The 21,420-nt window shown below is 36.3% G+C and overlaps 1 protein-coding gene across 3 annotated transcripts in view; it reads right to left on the reverse strand.

The window, feature by feature from the left end:
• CTNND2 (catenin delta 2) overlaps window positions 1–21,420 on the reverse strand; it is a 948,689-nt gene that overhangs the window by 375,908 nt on the left and 551,361 nt on the right. For all 3 annotated transcript variants that reach the window (XM_054488747.1, XM_054488746.2, XM_063664666.1), the window contains one exon: window positions 8,589–8,844. In XM_054488747.1, the coding sequence (XP_054344722.1) occupies window positions 8,589–8,844 (256 nt within the window). The remainder of the gene's footprint in view (window positions 1–8,588; window positions 8,845–21,420) is intronic.

Consider the following 21,420-nt stretch of genomic DNA (forward strand, 5'->3'; position numbering starts at 1 on the left):
TTTATAAAACAAAAAGGTCCTTTCGCATTGGAGTCTTCTCTTCCTTCTTCCTAACCTCCCTCTTGGCTATGAGGGCCAAGTACACAGTTCCTTCCTCCCTGTGGTCCCCCTGCCCTGCTCAGGCCTCAGTGGACCCCTCCTACTCCCACTCCCCACTTCCCACCAGGGAAGGCCCTGGGGGCTGCTCCTGGGCTTCTTTCAGTCTTTCCAACAAGGCAGCTGGTGGCCTCTATGCCTTCACTCATTTCTTCCACTTTTCTGGCTCCCAAGGCCACTCTCAGTCCACACCTCTGTCCTAAGCTGCTCTGAGGGCAGGAGTGGTGGCTGCAACAGTGGTGGGGGTGACTGAAGCGGCAGGTAAATACAGACCCCCCCAACCAAGGCGGCATTCCAAGGACCTTAAGGTTTGAATATATTCCATCATCACAACAACTTAATGAGGAAGGTGCTTTCCTTATTTTCATTTTACATCCATGGCCACCGGGCAGGGAGTAGTGCAGACGAGATCACGCCCAGAATCACAATTTGCTAAGAATCCCTTTCCACTTGTATTTGATGCCCTTCAAGACAGACTACCTCCTCTATTCCCGTGTGTGAGGGATGGCATGCACCTTAGGGCTAAGCAACATCAGCTACCATTTAGGGAGAAAGGTTAAAAAAGAAAGTTCTGGAAAGATGGAATAAGCAATTTGATGAATCTAGTAATACTTGTAAGTCATCAGAGACACAAGTTAAGTGACCAATGACATCTTAGTTCCTGGATTCATAATGGAGACTATGAAAGACTATGGGTGGGAGGAGAGAACTCTTGAGTTTCAAATTTATTTACCTAAAGAAAATGAAGCAATGAAGTGCTGTGGCATTTACTCTCTGGGACAGCCCCAGCTGCAGTGGAGGGCGTGAACTGGTGGAAGCCACACAGGGAAGGTTGCCAGAGACGCCCTTGCTTGTGCCATATATCCAGAGAGCACCCTGTTACTGCTGGGGTGTGATGGTGCATGTGGGGTTTGGGATTATATTATCTCCTTTTATGCTCCCAAAATGGCCAAGAGAGCACTTTAAGTGCAAGCTCATTCCAGAGCTCATGCCTGTAATCCCAGCACTTTGGGAGGCCGAGGCAGGTGGGTCACCTAAGGTCAGGAGTTTGAGATCAGCCTGGCCAACATGGTGAAACCCCATCTCTACTAAAAATACAAAAAAAATTAGCTGGGTGTGGTGGCATGCACCTGTAACCCCAACTACTTGGGAGGCTGAGGCAGGAGAATTGCTTGAACACGGGAAGCGGAGGTTGCGGTGAGCCAAGGTCGCACAATTGCACTCCAGCTTGGGCAACAAGAGTGAAACTCCGTCTCAAAAAAAATAAAAAATAAAAAAAAAATTAAAAAAAAGCCAAGAAAACAGCCACCTTTATCCATTTTATCAATCTTCCTATACTTGTAGTCAGGTATGCCAGCCACATCAATCAGTAAAAAAAGCAGCGATAATGTACACAGACCAAGCATGTTTAACCACATTGTTCTTTCTAAAGAAAGGTTTTTATGATTAAAATGTAAAATAAGATCAAAACTTTGAAATATGGCTTATATTGAATGTATCATCCTGTTTAGGAACATCTGTTCTATAGTGTACCTGGTATATTCATACCCTAAAACATGTGTAGTCAGTTGAATAGTGTTCCTCCCAAAATCAGCATCTACCTCAGTACTTCGGAATGTGACCCTATTAGGAAATAGGGTCTCTGAAGATGTAGGTAAAATGAGGTCATATTGGATTAGGGTGGATCCTAAATCCAATGACTGGTGTCATAAGAAGACAGGAGGAGACAAAGAGACAGAAAGACAAAAATGAAGGCCAAGTGAAGAGAGAGGCAGAGACTGGAGTGATGCAGCCACAAGCCAAAGAATGTCTGGGGCCACCAGAAGCGGCGACAGGCAAGGCTGGATTTTCCCTTAGAGACTTTGAAGGGAAATGGTCCTGCTGATACCTTGATTTCAGACTTCCAGCCTCGGGAACTGTGAGATGATAAGTTTCTCCTGGTTTGCGCCACCCACTTTGTGGTAATCTATTATGGCACCCACTATGGTCTGAACGTTTGTGACTCTCTAGATTCATAGGCTGAAACCTAATCACAAATGTGATGCCATTAGGAGGCAGAGATGTTGGGAGGTGATTAGGTTATGGGGGTATAGCTCTCATTGATGGGATTAGTGTCCTTTTAAAAGAGATCCCACTTTGTGAGGACACAGAGAGAAGGCACCATCTCTGCAGAAAGAGCCCTCACTAGACACAGAGTCTGTTGGCACCTTGATCTTGGACTTCCCAGACTCTGGAAGTGTAAGAAATAAATTCTTTTCATATTAAGCTACCCAAAGATATTTTTCTTATGGTAGCCCTAATGGGCTAAGACAGCAGCCCTAAGAAATTAATACACTATGGTTATAATTTATAAGTTAAACAAATCCACACATTGGAAGTGCAAGCTACCAAGTTACCATTTTGTCCTGATTTGGGTGGGTGGACAGGGCATTCAGAGACAGCTGCCCTCTGTAGCCCCACATCCCAACTGAGCCAGGCCTGAGTGTTCCAACTGGCCACCCCCCTCCATTTCCAGACCTCTTTTCTTTTTAACTGTCGTCTTTACCTGGAAAGCTCTATCTCAGTTTTTCCTGTGGCAATACCATCTGTTCCTCACCGTGTACCAGCCCTCACCTCCTCCCGCCGTACTGCTTTTGTCACATCTGTCTTATTTCCCCATAGCATGATGGTCATTTGTAGATGTCCCTTTCCCTCTCACACAACTTTGAAAGCTCATTAAAAAATGAGGCTGTTTTCAGGCTCTTAGATCTGCAGCACCCACTCTAGAATCTTCCATGGAAAAGCCATCCAGAAGATACTAATGCCTTCAGATAGATTCAGGGGGAGAGGTCCTGAGGAGTGAGGGCTGCAGGCTCCATCCTGGGGCCAGCTCTGGTTGTACCTGGATACAACCTCACTGAGGACACATATGTCTGATTTTCCCATTTCAAAGGATGTGGAGCAGTGTTTATAATTATACTGGATAACAAAATTGGGACCCAAAAAAGATTTCTATAGTATCAAATAATGGAATCACTCTACAAGAAGTGAATGTAAAGTTCTTCATTTATTTTAAAAAGAAAATTAAAAATTCCAGATAAGATCAGTGATTCATAGTTTTGCAGAAGTCGCCTGTGAAAAGACTTGGCATTTTGTTTGATTCTACAGCTCAAATAGGTATGAATGTCCATTGCAATTAGAAACACGAGATTGAAAGTCAGATTTGGGTTCTGTTTCCAGCTCTCTCAGCCTCAGTTTCCCCATATGTAAAATAGGTATTATAAAAAGTCATGTGATAGAGATTTGGGAATGATTAAATTAGATAATGAATATAAAATATTCAACACTAAGCATGGAACTTAATAATTAACTTTCATTATCATTGTTATCATCAACACTGTTATAAACATTGTTGTCATCTTACTGTCAAGAAACCCTAAAGTGAACCCAGGTTTGCCCAAAGTAACACTTGCTCTCTTTCCACACTTGCTGGTGATATGTGAAGCATAATTTGGAGGGACATCAGCCACTGTTGGGCCCAGAAGTGACAGCTCATGGAACAATGGCAGCTAGCACAGGGGCAGGAGCCTTGGGCCTGGGAGTGAGGTGCAGGAACTGTCTCCCAAGGCCACTCTTTGAAAAGGGATAGGTGTATTCTCAAATGATTTCAAATGTCAGAAACAAGATCAATGAAGGAACTTACAAAAGATGTAGATTTCCGTATCAATATAAACTAGTGCATAAGGCTTGGATTATTCAAAGAAAAATAAAATGGTTCAAGAGATAGTGAGGGGCCTGTTGCTCAAGGCATCCAAGCAGGGGCTGAATGGCAAGGTGTTGGGATTGCTATTAGCTTAACTGATAAACAACCTCCAGCACTCTTCAAACTCCAAAAGTCTTTGAGTTGTGAATCCAGTATTTCTCCCCTTGGATATTTCTTCAGTTAAATTAATAATTATTGAGCATTTGAAGTTAAAAGCAAACTACCCAGAGATTCATCACCTGAGAGAACTGGACCCTGAAAAATATGATATGTGGTTTACTGCAAACATTTCAGCCATGTTATTTGAGTTACATGGTAACAAGTTACATAATACTCTTTAAACTTTAATATTTAAAAAATATTCTTCAAGTCTTCATCTTTTTAAAAGCATTTTTATGCCAGGCACTGTAGCTCACGCTTGTAATTTCAACCCTATGGGAGGCCAAGGCAGGAGGATCACTTGAGCCAGGGAGTTCAAGACCAGCCTGGGCAACATAGCAAGTCCCCTTCTCTAAAAAAAATAATAAATAATTTAACCAGGCTTGTGGCCAGCCTGTAGTCCCACCTACTTGGGAGGCTGAGGTGGGAGGATCATTTGAGCCTGGAAGTTTGAGCCTGCAATGATCTAGGATCACACCACTGCACTCCAGCCTGGGTGACAGAGCAAAACTTTGTCTCAAAAAATAAAAGCATTTTTATAGTATATTTTGTTTCCTGAGCATTCAATTCACTATATATGCACGCGTGCGGGTGTGTGTGTGTGTCCACATGTGCACATGTGTCGTGAACAGGTAAAAAAAAGAAAAAGCAGCATTTGGAAAACATTCTTTACCAAGGTTTACCTAGTAATAAAATATTTATAAGTAATATTCATTAACGAGATTTAATAATAAAATGTCCAACAATAAGATAAATTTTGTTACTATTTCAAAATAGCACATAAAATACAGTGGAAATGTATAAATAATTCCTTAAAAGTGCATCTTGTCATACTCTTAGTCAAATTTTGTGGTTTGAAATGGAACAGATCCATGGAGTGAGTTTGACAGAGCCGACTGAAAGTGCAGCTGCTAATTTGGGCCCAGCAGCAGCATTAAAAATGTGCCATTGTATGTATTCCTGTTATGATGAATAACAAAGTAGAAGATAGTGTCCTATTGCAAATCACATTCACAAAAAGTGAGATTCTTTTAGCATGTTTGAAAAATTGCTTTTGAGATAGTGTACACCAAGGATTACAACATCCCAAAAAGGGATTAATCAAACATGATTAAAAGTTGCTATTACTGCTACAATTTACACATTATGTCAGTAATATATCTTAACCATGACTTTTGTTATTTGATAGACAAGACATTTATAATACCCTTAGTATATCTGGGTATATCAGTCTTGCTGTGTTTTTTTCCATTTGTTTCATCAACAAATTTTCAAAATGAGAATGCTTTTGTGCCTTATCACTACCGACATGACTGACACTTCTTTCATATAATTTAAGAGTTATATTAGACTTTCATGTTTAAAAACAACAGTATATAGAACTCAATATTTGGTGTAGTACCTACAAATATATTAGCTATGATAACAATCCTTAAGAGATTCACATTTTATGGAAAATAACATACAATTACAAAATAAAATCTTCTTAGCAAATGGGGCTGTAAAGGGAATTTTATAGGTTTAAAAATGATCTTCTCAGTGACTGCTGGCTTTACAAAGAAAATTGGATAAGACATTTCTATGGGTTTTCTGTTGGCGTATAGGATGACTAGTCAAAAGAGAAAAGACCAAAGCTTTGCCACAATCCAAATGACTGAGCCAACCATCAACAAGAAAATACCAACCCCTCAGAACCAGTCCTTTTGTATCCTACGACTTAGAGGCACAGAAAGTCAACATGGCTTCTCTGGTTTCAAGTCTAATGATGAAGTGGAACTGCCATGACTTCAAATTATTATTTCAAAATGCAGTATTCACTTAAACACTTCGCACTGAATAATACTATAACTCTTTAACAGAGAAGAGATACTGGTCTACAATAAGAAAAATAAGGTAGATGCCAGAAATGAAAAATATAACAAAGACCACACATCCAATAAGCAATCGATGAGGGATGCCAGAGCTACTTAGACAATTTCCTTCATTCTTCCCAACTCCTACACAGATGCTGGTACTACCATTCATCCTCTGAAAAAAAATCATAAATATACTCTTTCTTTTTCCTTTTTATTTTTTGTAAAGAAATAAAAATGTTTGTGCCAACATGTGCTGCAGTGTGGATTCAATATGTGCTAACAATGTAGATGTAGGTCCGCATACTCACCTGGCACCAATGCGTTTTCAAGAAGTCATTTAACATTCTGATTCTGCATTTATTTAAGGCATTAAATATGGGATATCAGTTTCTGTTCACAAAGGAGGATTACATCAAAGACGTAGTAAGCCTACTTTGAAGATTGTAATGTGCTATAAACATATGTTTATAATGATAAAGGGGCTTACATAGCCTGGTGTTTCGTAGTAAATAAAATGTTAACAAATTCTCCTAAATATATGTAAATATATTTCAAAAGCTTGAAATGATTGAAAAGGTTTAAATAATAAGCCATAACACCAAAATAAATAAGTGTGAGCCCTAGAAGTTAAACATATTAGTTCTGGTAATATTCACCTACGAGGAATCAAATTATAATATTTAAGGGAAAATGGAAAAATCTTGTCTTAAAAGAATTACTATATTTTGGACCTGAAGTTTAAATTCGGCATGTCTCTCCATTAAATAAAAACATGTTGAGACATTCCTTCATTTTAAGAAAACCCGACAAGCAAGGCATTACTACAGTTTATGCTACATACATTTTGCATGATGCCAGATAATGAATCACTTTTATAATAAACCACAATAGTCTAGTTCTGGTTCTAGATTTGTTTTTTCTTTCTTTTTTTTTTTTTTTTTTTGGTCTGTGGGTCTGAGCTCAGGATGAACTTATAATTCATATAGCACTAATCTGCATACAAATTTGACGCACACAAAAGCTTAGTGGTCAATATTCTCGTATTCATTCTAACCCTTCTTATTGGTGTTTTTCTTTTTTGGTTTATAGCAGGCACTCAATAAATATAAGTGACATAATCCATAACTTGAAAAGGTAAGAGCTGTGTCAATATATTGAGAGAAGAAAAAAGGCTGTAAAAATAACAGTAACATAAAAAGTAAAGGATATGCCATTTAATAAAATAAAATGCATTTAATACAGAGTATAAAATACAGAAGCTATGCTACAGCTAGAGAAATGTAATTTGGTTTCTTATTAAGCTAAATTCCTAATATGAAAATTTAAAATATTTCCATTGGAGATAAAATGTTTATTGTCAATTTAAACCTACGATGTTAAATATAAACAATGTCAATTAAATCATATATTTTTGTCTTTTAGCATTTCTTAAGGGTTCACTATTATGCTATTTCTATCCATTTTCAGTAGCATATCAAGAAAGATTATTTTAAAATAGGGAATATGTTGAGGTATTTTCTGATGAATATGCTTGCCATACATGCCAAGAATACTTAAGGATCTGGGGCAGGTTTCAGGACCAAGACTATGAAGAGTGCTGTTGAGACTGAAAATCTAGATAATCAGGACACTGAACATAGTAAACGAAAGAATGCTTCTGATTTCTGGTAGATAACAGTAAGCACTTGTTACAATTCACTTTTTCAATGGTGTTATACCAAATACAATATTTAACATGGACCTTCCAAGCAGGTTTGAATTGTGCTAAAGTAGCTATCTCAACATAAACCATAAAATGATCCCATTCTGCCTTTTATATTTGCAGAAGTGATTTCTTTTTGCAAAAAAATCTATGCCAACCCCTCAATACAGTACACAGGAACTTGCGTGCTCCATCAGTGAAAGTTCCTTGAGATGAATTTTAAGTACAACACCAGAGTCAAGCCACCTGCCCTGCCATAAAGAAATACCAGCAATCTGACATATCAACAGTATTCACAGATGCAGATACATATATTTATGGGACTCTACCAGCATAAATCCAATGGCTATGAATAAAACATCATTTAACTCTACAGGGACTCAAATCCAACTTTAGAAGCAGAGCATTGCTAAACCCCTTGCCACTGATGGAAAAAAGAAAGAAAGAAAGAAAAAAAACAGCAACAACAACCACAAAAACAACACCTCCATAACAACAATTTCTGTAATATATTATGCTCACGTTTTTATCAGTCTTCAAACAACTTCATCCTAATGTTTATTTACAGACATAGAGAAACAAAGGCCATGTAAAATTTCTAAATTTTCAATTTTACTATAGCTTGGAAGGTGTACCCCTTTGCAATCTGATAAATAGAAATACGCATGATGACAAAGTATACTTCCACTGAGACAATCAAATATGTAGGCCGTGATATCTGAAGTCAAACGACGTAGCCTCCAGTCCCCAGTTTCCCCTGTATTAAAGACGGCTGTTTACATCTCATCAAGTAGCTAAACGTCAAGCACATATAGATACTCTGATCAAAAGATCATCTTTGTTTTTGGTGGTGAACCACCAAAGATACTAGGGATCCACTGCAAACACACACATTCCAAGTCAAACAAAACCCCAAAAAAGCCAACCCTTTAATAGTCAATGACATAAATGCAACACGACATGAAATAAATTACAGTACCCAGTTACAAAACCTCTTTAGACATCATAGGGAAAGAAAAAGGTTTTTACCCACCTGGGATCTTTCTGAATGCTATCAATGGACGGGGACCTGGCCAAGGTGCCTTCGGGCGGGAGAGCAGGGCCGGATTTGCTGTATGGAGACTCAACAGAGGGACAATACTGCAGCTGTCGGTAGGGGTCCGCGTAATTGGAGGCTGGGCCGGCGGCATAGCTGGCCCTCTGGAAGGTGGCTGCGGCGGCATTCTGTGGGCCGTGCTGGCTGCCTGTGCGCTGCAAGGGGACGGAGTCGACACCAGGGGAAGATGGGGCTACGACAGGAAAGTAGGGACAAAGTAAAAAATTGAGGACCTGCTCACAGAAACGGTTAACCAGGTCTAGGCAGGGGCAGGGGAAGTTACACACATAAAAAATAGGGGGTTCAAAAGAATAAAAAAAATTAATCCATCATATTTGAACCAATACATTCAATGTTATCCAGTCAAATGATAATTAGCATGCCTAAGAGACAAGCCTTTCAGGTATGGGGGGAATGCATCTGTTGTGTGTATATCGCTTACCTACATCCAACAGAAGGTGTGTTCAGCTGCAATATAAACTTTGTGCAAAAGTAAAACTCAGAAGAAATAGAATACTTTCTAAGGAGGCATGGGACGTTAATTCTTTATTGTTCAAGTTGAGAAAATTCAGAATGTGTTCCGGTAATGTTATATTAACTTTATTAAAGATGTAAAATGAATTTAGTAATGTAGTTAATTTTCTTGAATCAAAGAAAATAAGAAGAAATGAGAGGGAGTGTACGCATGGGGGTGGAGGTGAGAAGAGGTGGGGTTCGCATCTCCATAATTAGCACCAGAACATTCAATGCAGGACTGCTCTAGTTTTTGTAAAGTAACTCCCAAAAGATTTTTATATGCCTCTTTTTCAAGTGAAGCTGTCACAGGAACAAACACATTTGGTGAAGGGAGAATAAGGCCAAAACCAACCCAACTGCAAGGCAGACAAAATAAGGAGCTGACTTAGCTTTTCTGAAAGTATTTGCATCTTCTCAATGTGTCTAAATTGTTTTGAGAAGATTTTACACTAGTTACTAAAATCAGTTTGACTATTTTCAAACTGAATTTCAATTTTTTGTTTCCCTCTTGGATTCTTTTTAGATCCTTTCATGTCATTATTTTTATCCGGTTCTCAAAATACATTTGACATCTAAGGTTTGGTTGATAGATACAATGAAAATAGCATCTTTCATTTCAGTAGAATATGACCAGTTATTAACTGCTTTAGACTGCTAGTCATGATGAACAGTAGACAGCCCACTTGCTTTCTGGTGCTGTAGAGCAGGCTTCATATCCAAAATACAGCCAGTGGCTAGATAGGACCATTTATGACATGGGTGCTCTACGGGAATTTGGTTCTAATTATCAATTACACATCTCTGACTTCCTAACCATTTCTTAGTGAACAATGATAAAGCTTATTTTATCCTCTTTTACATTAGGGGACGTATGCCAAATCAGACACAAAGGACATTATGTCATACTGAGAAAATAATTATTAAAAGAGGTAAGGAAATTGTGTTGAAATGATGAAAAGCTGCAAAGTGAATGGGAGGAATACACTTTAATACCGAGGATTGACTTAAGAGTTCAGGGCTCTTCTTTCCCAGTGAACTTTCAAGACTTCATCTTAGAATTACAAAAATTTAGGAAAGTAGGTTCCGTGACATAACAAAAATGACAAAAATATTTAAGAGAAACTTTATAAACAAAAAATGCATATATGTCCAGAGGGACAATATTTTGAAATAATGAAGGTTGTCCTGATGTGTTAAGTCTCAAAATAATCAGATTAGGCTAATAAACATTAATTGCACAATCAGAAAATCTGCTTTATGTCCTTTTGCAAGTCCTTGAGGATTTATCATTTCTCCAAAGTATTACCAGCATGTGTAATTAAAATCCACATTTTAAAATTTATGCATAATGTGCCTTATATTATGGTGAAAGGAGTTTAAAACAGGCAAGTCATAAACTTGCTCTTGGATGAACAAATGTACAGAGGTAAACAAAATTTCATTTTCTACAAGTTGTGATAAGCTAGCCAGAAAATCAAGGGAAAAAAAAAAAAAAAAAAAAACTAAGTACTTCTGGCATTTTTCATAGATGTGCATTTTTTTCCATTCAGGAAACTAAGTATCAACATTTAATGTTGCTGAAAATGGTTTTCAGAAAAGAAATAGTTTTCTATGCAAAATCATTTGCTATTAATGTATTCAATACAATGATTAAAGTGTCAGAGATCAGGAAATAATATTGAAATCTAAAGAAGTCTTTTTGTTAAGAAAACAACAGAGTAGGTAAGGAGAACAATTTGACTACCCACACAAAAAACTCTCAAAGGACCATGAACTAAAAGAGAATATAAAAAGAAAGAGTTTAAGAAAAACTCTGCCAAGCAGCAGACAATAAATTATAAATCATGTAAGAGGGACTGGTTCAAAATGTGAAAATAGGGTGGGAAATTCAATTAATTAAGCAGAAGCAGGAAGACAACATCTTGGTATGTATGGAGGAAGAAAAGGTAGAAAAAAGTTTATGAATGTTATTGGGTTCCTATTTATATTTCACTTTAGACCCTTTCAGGGAAATGTCCTGGAGCTCTTTTAGAGGTTGGTTTCTAAAGGTGGAGAACTGGTTCCTATCCTGGGCTTTTGGTCAGTTTTTGGCACTGGACAGATTCACTGAGCTCTCCAAGCTCCAGTTTCAGTGTTATTGAAGAGAAAAAATGGCTTCATGGGATCATCGTTTGATTTCAACCCAGGAAAAGTGTTAAATAACTAATATGGAGAAAATATTAAACAAATAAATTATTAATATTATTACCATTAACGATGTTGAAATCAACCGACAATAGAAAAGGGGATTGTACACTTGGCACTGGGGAGAAAGGCCCTTTCACTGGGTGTCAGACTATATAGCTCCTTTTGAGTGCTGGGCTCTGTTGTAAGTGCTTTATTTGTATAAATTCATGTTTTCTCCAACAATCCTATAAGAGAGTATACACATCATTTTCACCTTACAGACAGGAAACTGAGGCTCAGAGAGATTAAGAAACTTGCCAGAAGTCAGCTGATATTAATAAAAAAGGAATTGAAGTCCTTGGAGTTGGTTTCTAGAGTTTATGCCCATAGACACCATGGCTACCAGGGCAGGTTTAAAACCTCAAAGCTGCAGATTATTGAATTACCTAATATGGTCAGAAAACAGAAAAATGGTGAGGCCTAAAATGAAGGGAAATGTCTACTAAAGGTACAGAGAAGAGATGGTTCATTAAGGAATTAACAACCTGAATATTATATTGAAAAATATTACAAACTGGTATGCTAATTTCTCATTAAATTTACACTATTTCTCTACTAAAGGTACAGATAAAAGATGGGTTCATTAAGGAATTGATAACCTGAACATTATGTTGAAAAACATATTACAAATTGTTATGTTAACTAATTTTCACTATTTCTCATTAAATTTATACTGTTTCACTTTGGGAGGCTGAGGTAGGCGTATCATGAGGTCAAGAGTTCGAGACTAGCCTGGTCAACATGGTAAAACCCCAACTCTACTAAAGACACAAAAAATTAGTTGGGCGGTGGCACGTGCCTGTAATCCCAGCTACTAGGGAGGCTGAGACAGGAGAATTGCTTGAACCCGGGAGGCGGAGGTTGCAGTGAGCTGAGATCGTGCCAATGCACTCCAGCCTGGGTGGCAGAGCAAGACTCCATCTCAAAAGAAAAAAAAAATTTTACACTATGTCTCTACTAAAGATACAGAGAAGAGGTGGGTTCATTAAAGAATTAATAACCTGAACATTATATTGAAAAACATATTAGAAGTTGGTATGTTAACTAATTTACACAATTTCTCAATTAAATTGAATTTATTGAGATACGCAAAAAAGTATAAAAATAACTTTGTTCATTCCTTGGAAAATCAAAAAAATAACAATATATATAATTATCTTAATTTTATTTTAAACTGTTTTACATATTAGTTTAACCAGTGATGTCACTATTATGAAAAGAGGCTGGGATATGAAATCTAAGATGAGAAACAACTTTAAAAAAGATAATATATTTTAAAAAATCACAATCATGTGTAGTTTCAGCCTTCTCAAATGGTCTTTTAGAAGTGTCATTCCCAAATCCATGCTTTAAACTTCTTTTAGGTCATAATAAATAAAACAGCTGATGAGAATTTCAAAATATAAAACCTCAATCCAAATTGGTGCTGTTATAGTAAAATAAGTTAGAGGCTAATTAATGCAATGAAAATAATGTAAAATACCAGTACAAATGGACAGAAAAACACACTGTATTAAAGGACAGGTTATATAATCATACAGAAGAAAATGTATGAGAATCTAATGGATCTCAAACCAACCATTAGTAATGTAACAGTGTAATACCTTACTTTGTAAAAGTATATATGTAAAAACAATTACTTTAAATGAATGAAAATCGTTAAAGATCTAACATGTAGAGATATTAAATAAATGAGCTATTATTATTACCATTAAGAACTTTGAAATCGATCAATATTAGAAAATGGAAAGGTGAGTATGGCATTGGGTAAAATGACATAAAGATTCAGGGTTCAAGTCTCCCATCCGGCCCCGACTATTTAGACATTGATGTGGCTTATGCAATCCTTGGCTCTCCATTAGTATGGATAAATTAATATCGGTCACACTATTAAAAGACTTTCCTTAATTTCTGGACTGTTGAACACTTTTCCTTATTTGTGTTTTAAAGCTCAGTTGACCAAACCATTCTCCTTGTGGGATTACTCTATCCAATTGAACCTACTCAGGGCAAATACTGGAGAGGGAAGGTGCTTCATCAACTCTCTAAACACACTCCTCTCTCGTCTCACCTGCTCTACAAACAGCCCCTTTTCCCCTCAATAAGCTCTTAGAATTCAATGAACTGTATCACTGGTCTCTTCGGGAGATTTAACAAGTAGCCACTTCAGCAGCTGACTTGATACTTCAATAGATACCTATGCTTTCATGAAATTATCTGTTTGTTTGCTGCAGAGCTGCACAAATAAAGGCCTAGTTTATAAAGGAAAAATAAAGAGATGTTTTACGTTTATGTGCTGTATTTGTTTGAAAAAGGGGAAGAGGCATCCTTTTTAATAAAGTGAAATATTCTGCTTTATGATAGATAATTGCAAGCATTATTTACTGACAATGGAAAAAAGGAGAACAGAATAAAATACAAGAATCTGAGCACACAGTTACAGAAACTTGGTGGGGGGAAATACAAGGTAATGTTCAATAAAGAGGAAGAAAAAAAGCACTACTTTTTGGATTATTTGTCTTTAAGTATATCTGCATATACAGATAAATATGAAAACATAAAGCACATTTACATGTTATATAAATACAAAATAAGCATATAATAATTAAAGAATGTCCCTCTGAAAGTTCAGAAAACAAAAATAGATGAGGTGACAATGGGTCCAAGAAAATGGCCTACATACTCTTAAAAGGAATTCAACTCAGTTTCTTTAGGGATAGGGAAACTTTAGCATCCAATCTGGCATATATCCAAGAGTGTCGTCATTAAGAACTGAACTACAAACATTTTGCAACTCAGCACAAGTTGATTCATCTAAATTCAATGGAAGAATACTCAAGGGTAAATTTGAACATACAAAATTTAAAATAATTTCATATATTACTATCTTTGTGGGGAGAGGCATTTAATGCATGATTCTTAGTAGTAATGGAATAATTGTCATTGGTGTTGATCTTGTTTTCCCTGCTTTTATTGGAAAAGAAGACATTGAAAACACCAGAACAGGTGAAACATGCCTATCACATTGGTTCTCAAACTGAATGTGGGATCATGTGTATGAATACATCATAGATATGTTTGAAAGCGAATATGATGTAAAACCCTATCCTTAAATAGCTCTCATAGTTTCCTTCTTGTTATATCCTTGAAAGAATTTAAAAATGCAAGCTCTTCATCTGGATAAATGGCTAATACATGCGGGGTTTAATACCTAGGTGACGGGTTGATGGGTTGATGGGTGCAGCAAACCACCATGGCACACATTTATCTACGTAACAAACCTGCATGTCCTGAACATGTATCCTGAAACTTAAACAACAACAACAAAAATTCAAGATGAGATATGAGGTACTACGATCATGTTGAAACTTTGAATAACATTTTTGTGATGGTGGTGACTATACTTATCTTAACCAATAGCATTGTAATGAGCAGATAAATTTCTATGTAAGTACAATTTTAAAAAATTCAAGCTCCTCATTAGGTCCTCACGATATAAATTAGCAGAAAAAAAAACAACAAATGATTAACACAAAGGATCCCGCTCAATCACTGGCAACAGCCACTACTATTTCTAAGAATGTTTTTGCGATATACAGCATAATGGACTTCAGCAGGTTTCTAGAACTTGGTATAAAAATTAAAAATGTAAATACGCAAATTAATAAAAAAGGAAAGAAAAATAATCCCATGTTTAATCCTACATATGTATGTATTTATATCTATTTAAATGTACATTTAGCACTGTGCATTTTAGTTGTCCTCTAATTTATAGTGTGCGTAACTGGAGTCACGATGAATGATGAAGAGGATGATACACAGTCTTTTTTTTTTTTTTAAACCATTCCAAGCACATTTTCAGCCATCAATGGGAAAGGATAGCAATAAATGCTACATGTATTTGGAGCTTCCTATTGTGCCAACTACCATATTAGGGGCTTCTACACACGATCTCATTTAATGCTCACAACAGCCTACATGGCAGGTACTACTATCATTAACATCACCCTCATTAGGTCACAGAAGAGCAGTGACAGGACGGTGGGCAGGATTGGGACTGAAATGTAGCAGTGGACGCCAGGGTCTGCGTGTTTTACCCCCTCTCCTCCACTGTTCGGCACTAGAGGTGAGGGCATGCCTGGTTAATAAAATCTACACATTTTGAAGTGCAATATGTTTGGCAGAAATGCCAAAAAAAGACTAAAATGTAATGTGATATAGAGTGTCACTGCTTAAATCCCTATTACCTAGATAACTGGCTCCATCATAATATTTCTAGGGCTGGGTGCAGTGGCTCACGCCTGTAATTCCAGCACTTTGGGAGGCCGAGGTGGGCGGATCACGAGGTCAGGAGTTCGAGACCAGCCTGGCCAACATGGAGAAACCCCATCTCTACTAAAAATACAAAAATGAGCTGGGTGTGGTGGCGGGCACCTGTAATCCCAGCTACTTGGGAGGCTGAGGTAGGAGAACCGTTTGAACCCAGGAGGCGGAGGTTGCAGTGATCTGAGATCGTGCCATCGCATTCTGGCCTGGGCGACAAGAGCAAGACTCCATTTCAAAAAAAAAAAAAAAATTGTATTATCATTTTCTTTGGCTTCTTCTTCAGAAAGAAATGTAGAAGAATCTCCTTCAATTGAAGACAGAAAGGGCTTAGGGGAAGGTCAATGAATAGAATTTTCCACAAAAATGGAAATAGGGTGGTTGGGTGGAGAATGCTAATGTATCCACAGTGGACTTATTTCTTTACCTTGAGTAAGACGAGGGGACCGAGCAAACTCATCACAGGACAAGAGAGAGGCAGGCTAGAAGGAGAGGCTGCATGGGGCAACCTGAGCAGGTTTCCTACCTGCCAATCTCTAGAGAACCAGACGAGATGAGATGCATTATTCATGTGGTTTGATACGAGGCTCAACAATGTGGCGATAGAGCTGGTTTTGCTCTCAAACATGAGCTAGTTTGCTAAGAACAGAATTAGCTGTGGAAAAAATCTTCTCTGCCATCTTAAGCACTAAATGATTTTACATCAAGTACTTGGCAATATGTGGTTATGGCATAAAAGGTATATTATATTCTTTATGCATCCAAATGTCCACCGCTGAATAAGAGGCTCAAAAAGAAACTCCAAGGAAGCTTAAGTGTTCAAACAAAATACCTTAGCTGGCTAAGGGCCTTAAATTAGGGATATAGCTTGGAGCCTGGTGGATTTAAAACCACAGGTGCTGTGACCCTTTTTATTTTGTAAAAATAAGCATTTCCATGTCAAGCGTATCTCACGCTGATCTTGATCTATTCATTTGTCTATACACTTGCAACATTTCTGAGAACATTTCCAAGAACAGTCATATAAATAAATTTTAGAATAAAGAAAATTATTATTAGACCTAAAGGAAGAGATAGACTATAGAACAGTAGGGAACTTCAACCCCCCTTTAAGTGTGGACAAATTATCCAGACAGAAATCAATAAGGAAACATCAGACTTAAACTACACTCCAGACCAAAGGGACCTAACAGACATTTATAGAACATTCCATCCAACAGCTTCAGAATATACATTCTTCTAAACTGCACATGGAACATTCTCCAGGATATATCATATGTGGCCACAAACAAGTCTTAAATTTAAGAAGACAGAGTCAATATCAAGTATCTTTTCTGACAAAAATGCTATTGAATGAGAAATCAACAAGAAAAACTTTGGAAACTTTACAAATACACGGAAATTAACATGCTCCTGAACCAATCAATCTAACAATTTAATGAAATTAAAGGTCAAATTAAAAATTTCCTTGTGACAAATGAGGATGGAAACACATCCTACCAAAACCTATGGAACACAAAAAAAGCAGTTTTAAGAAGGAGTTTATAGCAATAAACACCTATATCCAAAAAGAAGAAACATTTCTAATAAACAACCTAACAGTGTACTTCAAGGAACTAGAAAAACAAAAATAACCTAAACTCAAAATTGGTAGAAAGAAGAAAACAATAAAGGTGTGTTTATTTTTTCAAAATTCTCAACAAGATACTAGAAATGCAACAGCACATTAAAAAGATCATTCAGTATGATCAAATAGGATTCATCCCAGGGATGCAAGAATTATTTAATACATGTAAATAAATAAATGTGATATATCACATTAACAGAATCAAGGATAAAAACCATATAATCATTTCAATAGATTCTGCAAATAATTTGATAAAATTCAACATCCCTGCATGATAAAACAAAAAAACTCTCAACAAATTAGGTATAGAAAATGTGTACCACAACACAATAAATTTAAGCCATATATGACAAACCCACAGCTGCACAGCTAATATCATACTTAACAAAGGAAAGCTAATAGCTTTTACTCTAAGGTCAGGAACAAGACAAGGATGCCCACTTTCACCACTTCTATTCAACATAGTACTGGAAGTCCTAGTCAGAGTGATTAGGCAAGAAACAAAAACAAAAGGCATTGAAATTGGAAAGGAGAAAGTCAAATTGTCTCTGTTTGCAGATGGCATGATCATATAAATGGGCAGCCCTAAAGACTCCACACACAAAACAAAGCCTGTTAGAATTAATAAATGAATTCAATAATATTGCAGGACACCAAATCAACACACAAAAATCTGTAGCATTTCTATACACTATCTGTACAGAAATATACTAGCTGAAAAATCAGGAAAATAATTCTATTTATAATATTAATAGCTACAAAAATTAGATATGTAGAAATAAACTTAACCGAGGAGATAAAAGGTCTTTACACTGAAAACTATAAAACTTCAATTAAAGAAATAGAAGAGGACACAAATAAATGAAAATACATCTCATGCTCATGGGTTATAATAATTAGTACTGTTAAAATGGCCACACTACCCAAAGTGATCTACAGATTTACTACAATCCCTACCAAAATACCAATGATATTCTTCACAGAAATAGAAAACCTATACTAAAATTGGTACGAAAACAAACAAAAAAAGGCCCTGAAGAGCCAAAGCAATCTTGAGCAAACAGAACAAAACTGAAGGCATCACACTACGTGACTTCAAAATATATGACAAAGCTAGAGTAACCAAAACAGCACAGCGCTAGCAGAAAAACAGACACTAGACTAATGGAACAGAATAGAGAGTCCAGAAATAAATTTATGCACCTACAGCCAACTTATTTTCAACAAAGGTACCAAGAACTTACACTGGGGAAAAGATGGTCTTTTCAACAGATAATGTGAGAAAACTGATATCCACATGCAGAGGAATGAGACTAGACTCCTAATTCTCAGCATATACAAAAATCGACTCAAAATGGGTTAAAGACTTAAATGTAAAACCAGAAACTTTGCAACAACTAGAAGAAAGCATAGGTAAAATGCTTCACAATATTGGGCTGGGCAAGAATTTTTAAAATAAGACCTTAAATGCACAGGTAGCAAAACCAAAAATAGATGAATTAATACTAATATTAATAGGCAAACTATTAATATTAATAGACTGAGGAGACAATCTATAGAATGGGAGAAGATATTTAAAAATGATACATCTGACAAGTGGTCAATATCCAGAATATATAAGAAACTGCAACAACTCAACAACAACAACAACAACAAAAAAACCCTTCCAATTTTAAAATGTGCAAAAGACCTTACTTGACATTTCTCAATACAAGACATACAAATGACCAACAGATATATTAAAAAAATGCTAAACATAACTAATCATCAGGGAAATGTGAATCAAAACCACAGTGAGATACTACCTCACTCCAGTTAGAACGGCTATTGTCAAAAAGAAAAAGAAAAGTGTTGGCAAGGATGTGGAGAAAAGGGTGCACTTATATACTGCTCATGGTATTATAAACTAGTTCAGCCATTATGGAAAACAATACGTTGGTTCCTCAAAAAATTAAAAATAGAGTTGCCATGTGATCCAGTAATCTCACTCCTAGGTATATACCCAAAGAAAATTAAATCAGCATGTTAAAGAGATACCTGTACACTCACATGTTTATTGTAGCACTATTTACAATAACCAAGATAGGGAATCAACCTATGTGTCCAACAATGGGTGAATGGATAAAGAAAATGTAACACATATACAAAACAGAATACTATTCAGCCATTTAAGAAAAATGAAATCCTGCCATTTGTGATAACATGAATGAGCCTGGAGGACATCATGCTAAGTAAACTAATCCAGGCACAGAAAGACAAATACCACAGGATCTGACTCAAATATGGAATGTAAAAAAGAAGCTGATAACATAGAAGCAGTGAGTAGAATAGTGGTTACCAGATACTAGGGAGGGGAGGAGGATGAACAGGGGAGAGAATGGCCAATGGGTACAAAGTTACGATGAGATACGAAAAGTGAATTCTGGTGTTCTATTGCTTAGTAGGGTGACTATAGTTAACAGTAAAATATTGTATATTACAAAATAGCTAGAAGAGAGGCTTTTGAATGTTCTCACCACAAAGACATGACAAATGCATGAGGTGATGGATACACACACTGCCCTGACTGGATCATTAGTATACAGCATACACATGTATCAAAACATCCAATTGTATCCCATGAACATATACATGTGTCATTACAATATGTCAATTAAAAAATGAAATAAGTAATTTTTTAAAATTTGAGAGCTTTTTCTATTATAATTTTAACTGATAGAGCATGTCTGGTGTTGAGGGCAGAATCTGCTAATGTGTAATTATGGTTCCATAGTGCTGTATCTTCTGGTAATGTCTTCATTGTTCTTAAGTTCCAACTTTTGGTATTATATGAAGCCCCATTCAATGTGCAGTTGAAATCTAATACTTGGCTTCTATTCTTTTCAACATTGCTATGCTTAATGACGTAATTCCACGTATGAGGTGACACATCTTCCAGTAATTGGGGTGCATCATCCTGGTCAAGGCCAGCTGTGTAATTTTCAGTATGTGTATCCCTAGTTGACATGACATTAATAAACATGGTTTCATGATCTATTTGTACAAAAGTTATGATATTTTTGAATTTTACCAATAAACTGTTCTCCCATCAAACACTCTGTCTTCCTTCGACTAAACAATTAGACTTCTTATTTATACCTTTTTAAGTGAATCCACACAGGTAAGCATCTGAAAGTTCTCTTTGGTTCTAAGATGACATTTATCATTGGGTTGATTTAAAATTTCTAACTGGGTAAGAATAGGCCTTTAACTTTTAGCCTAAGAAAAGTGAAAATTTTAACTAATAGGTTATAGAGAATCTTATTTGACTTGCTCCAATAGGAAGCATTTGATTTAAAAATTTAAGTAACAGCACTTAATAAGTAATAAACTGCGAATAATTCACATATTTGTGAACTCAAATAATTTTAATTAAAATATTTTTGATACTAGGACTATTATTTATATCACAATGAATAACAGTAGTAAGATTTTATGAATATGCAGGTCCTATGTAATCCCTCTATCACTTCATTAAACACTGGCTATTCTTGCAGAGGATTACGTTTTTTTTAAAGACAATTTTCTCCACATGTGTAACTATTTTCACCGCATTCTTTTTTCTTTTTATGTTGCAGTACTTGTCATCTTCATGAAGATATTTAGCGTTTGCTCCTTGCAACATATCTATGATAATTCTTTCTTTATTACAAGCTGACACATACATCACAGAAAGCTTGTTTTCAACACTCACTTTGAATAGCATTTATCCAAAAGAAAATCCATCTGACTATCATCACAGCAGACGTTGGCCATTTTCACTGGTTTATAAAAATATGTTTAAGGGGTTGTCAGAGTCAAGTGTTTGTGTTGATCAAATAACTCCTAAATTGACAGTCATTCATACGTTTGAGTTTGAAATAAAAATTCATGTTATTTATTTCTGCTTAATAGACTTTACCACAAGCAAATTCATGAAGCCCACACATTCCTTGTTTCACTGTACTCCTTATTTTATAAGCTCTGGTTTTGACAAGCCTCATCTCAGATGAAATGTATATTTTATCTAATATATATATAATATTTTAACGCCTTAGT

The sequence above is a fragment of the Pongo pygmaeus genome, chromosome 4 (assembly GCF_028885625.2).
Source record: "Pongo pygmaeus isolate AG05252 chromosome 4, NHGRI_mPonPyg2-v2.0_pri, whole genome shotgun sequence".
NCBI lineage: Eukaryota > Metazoa > Chordata > Mammalia > Primates > Hominidae > Pongo > Pongo pygmaeus.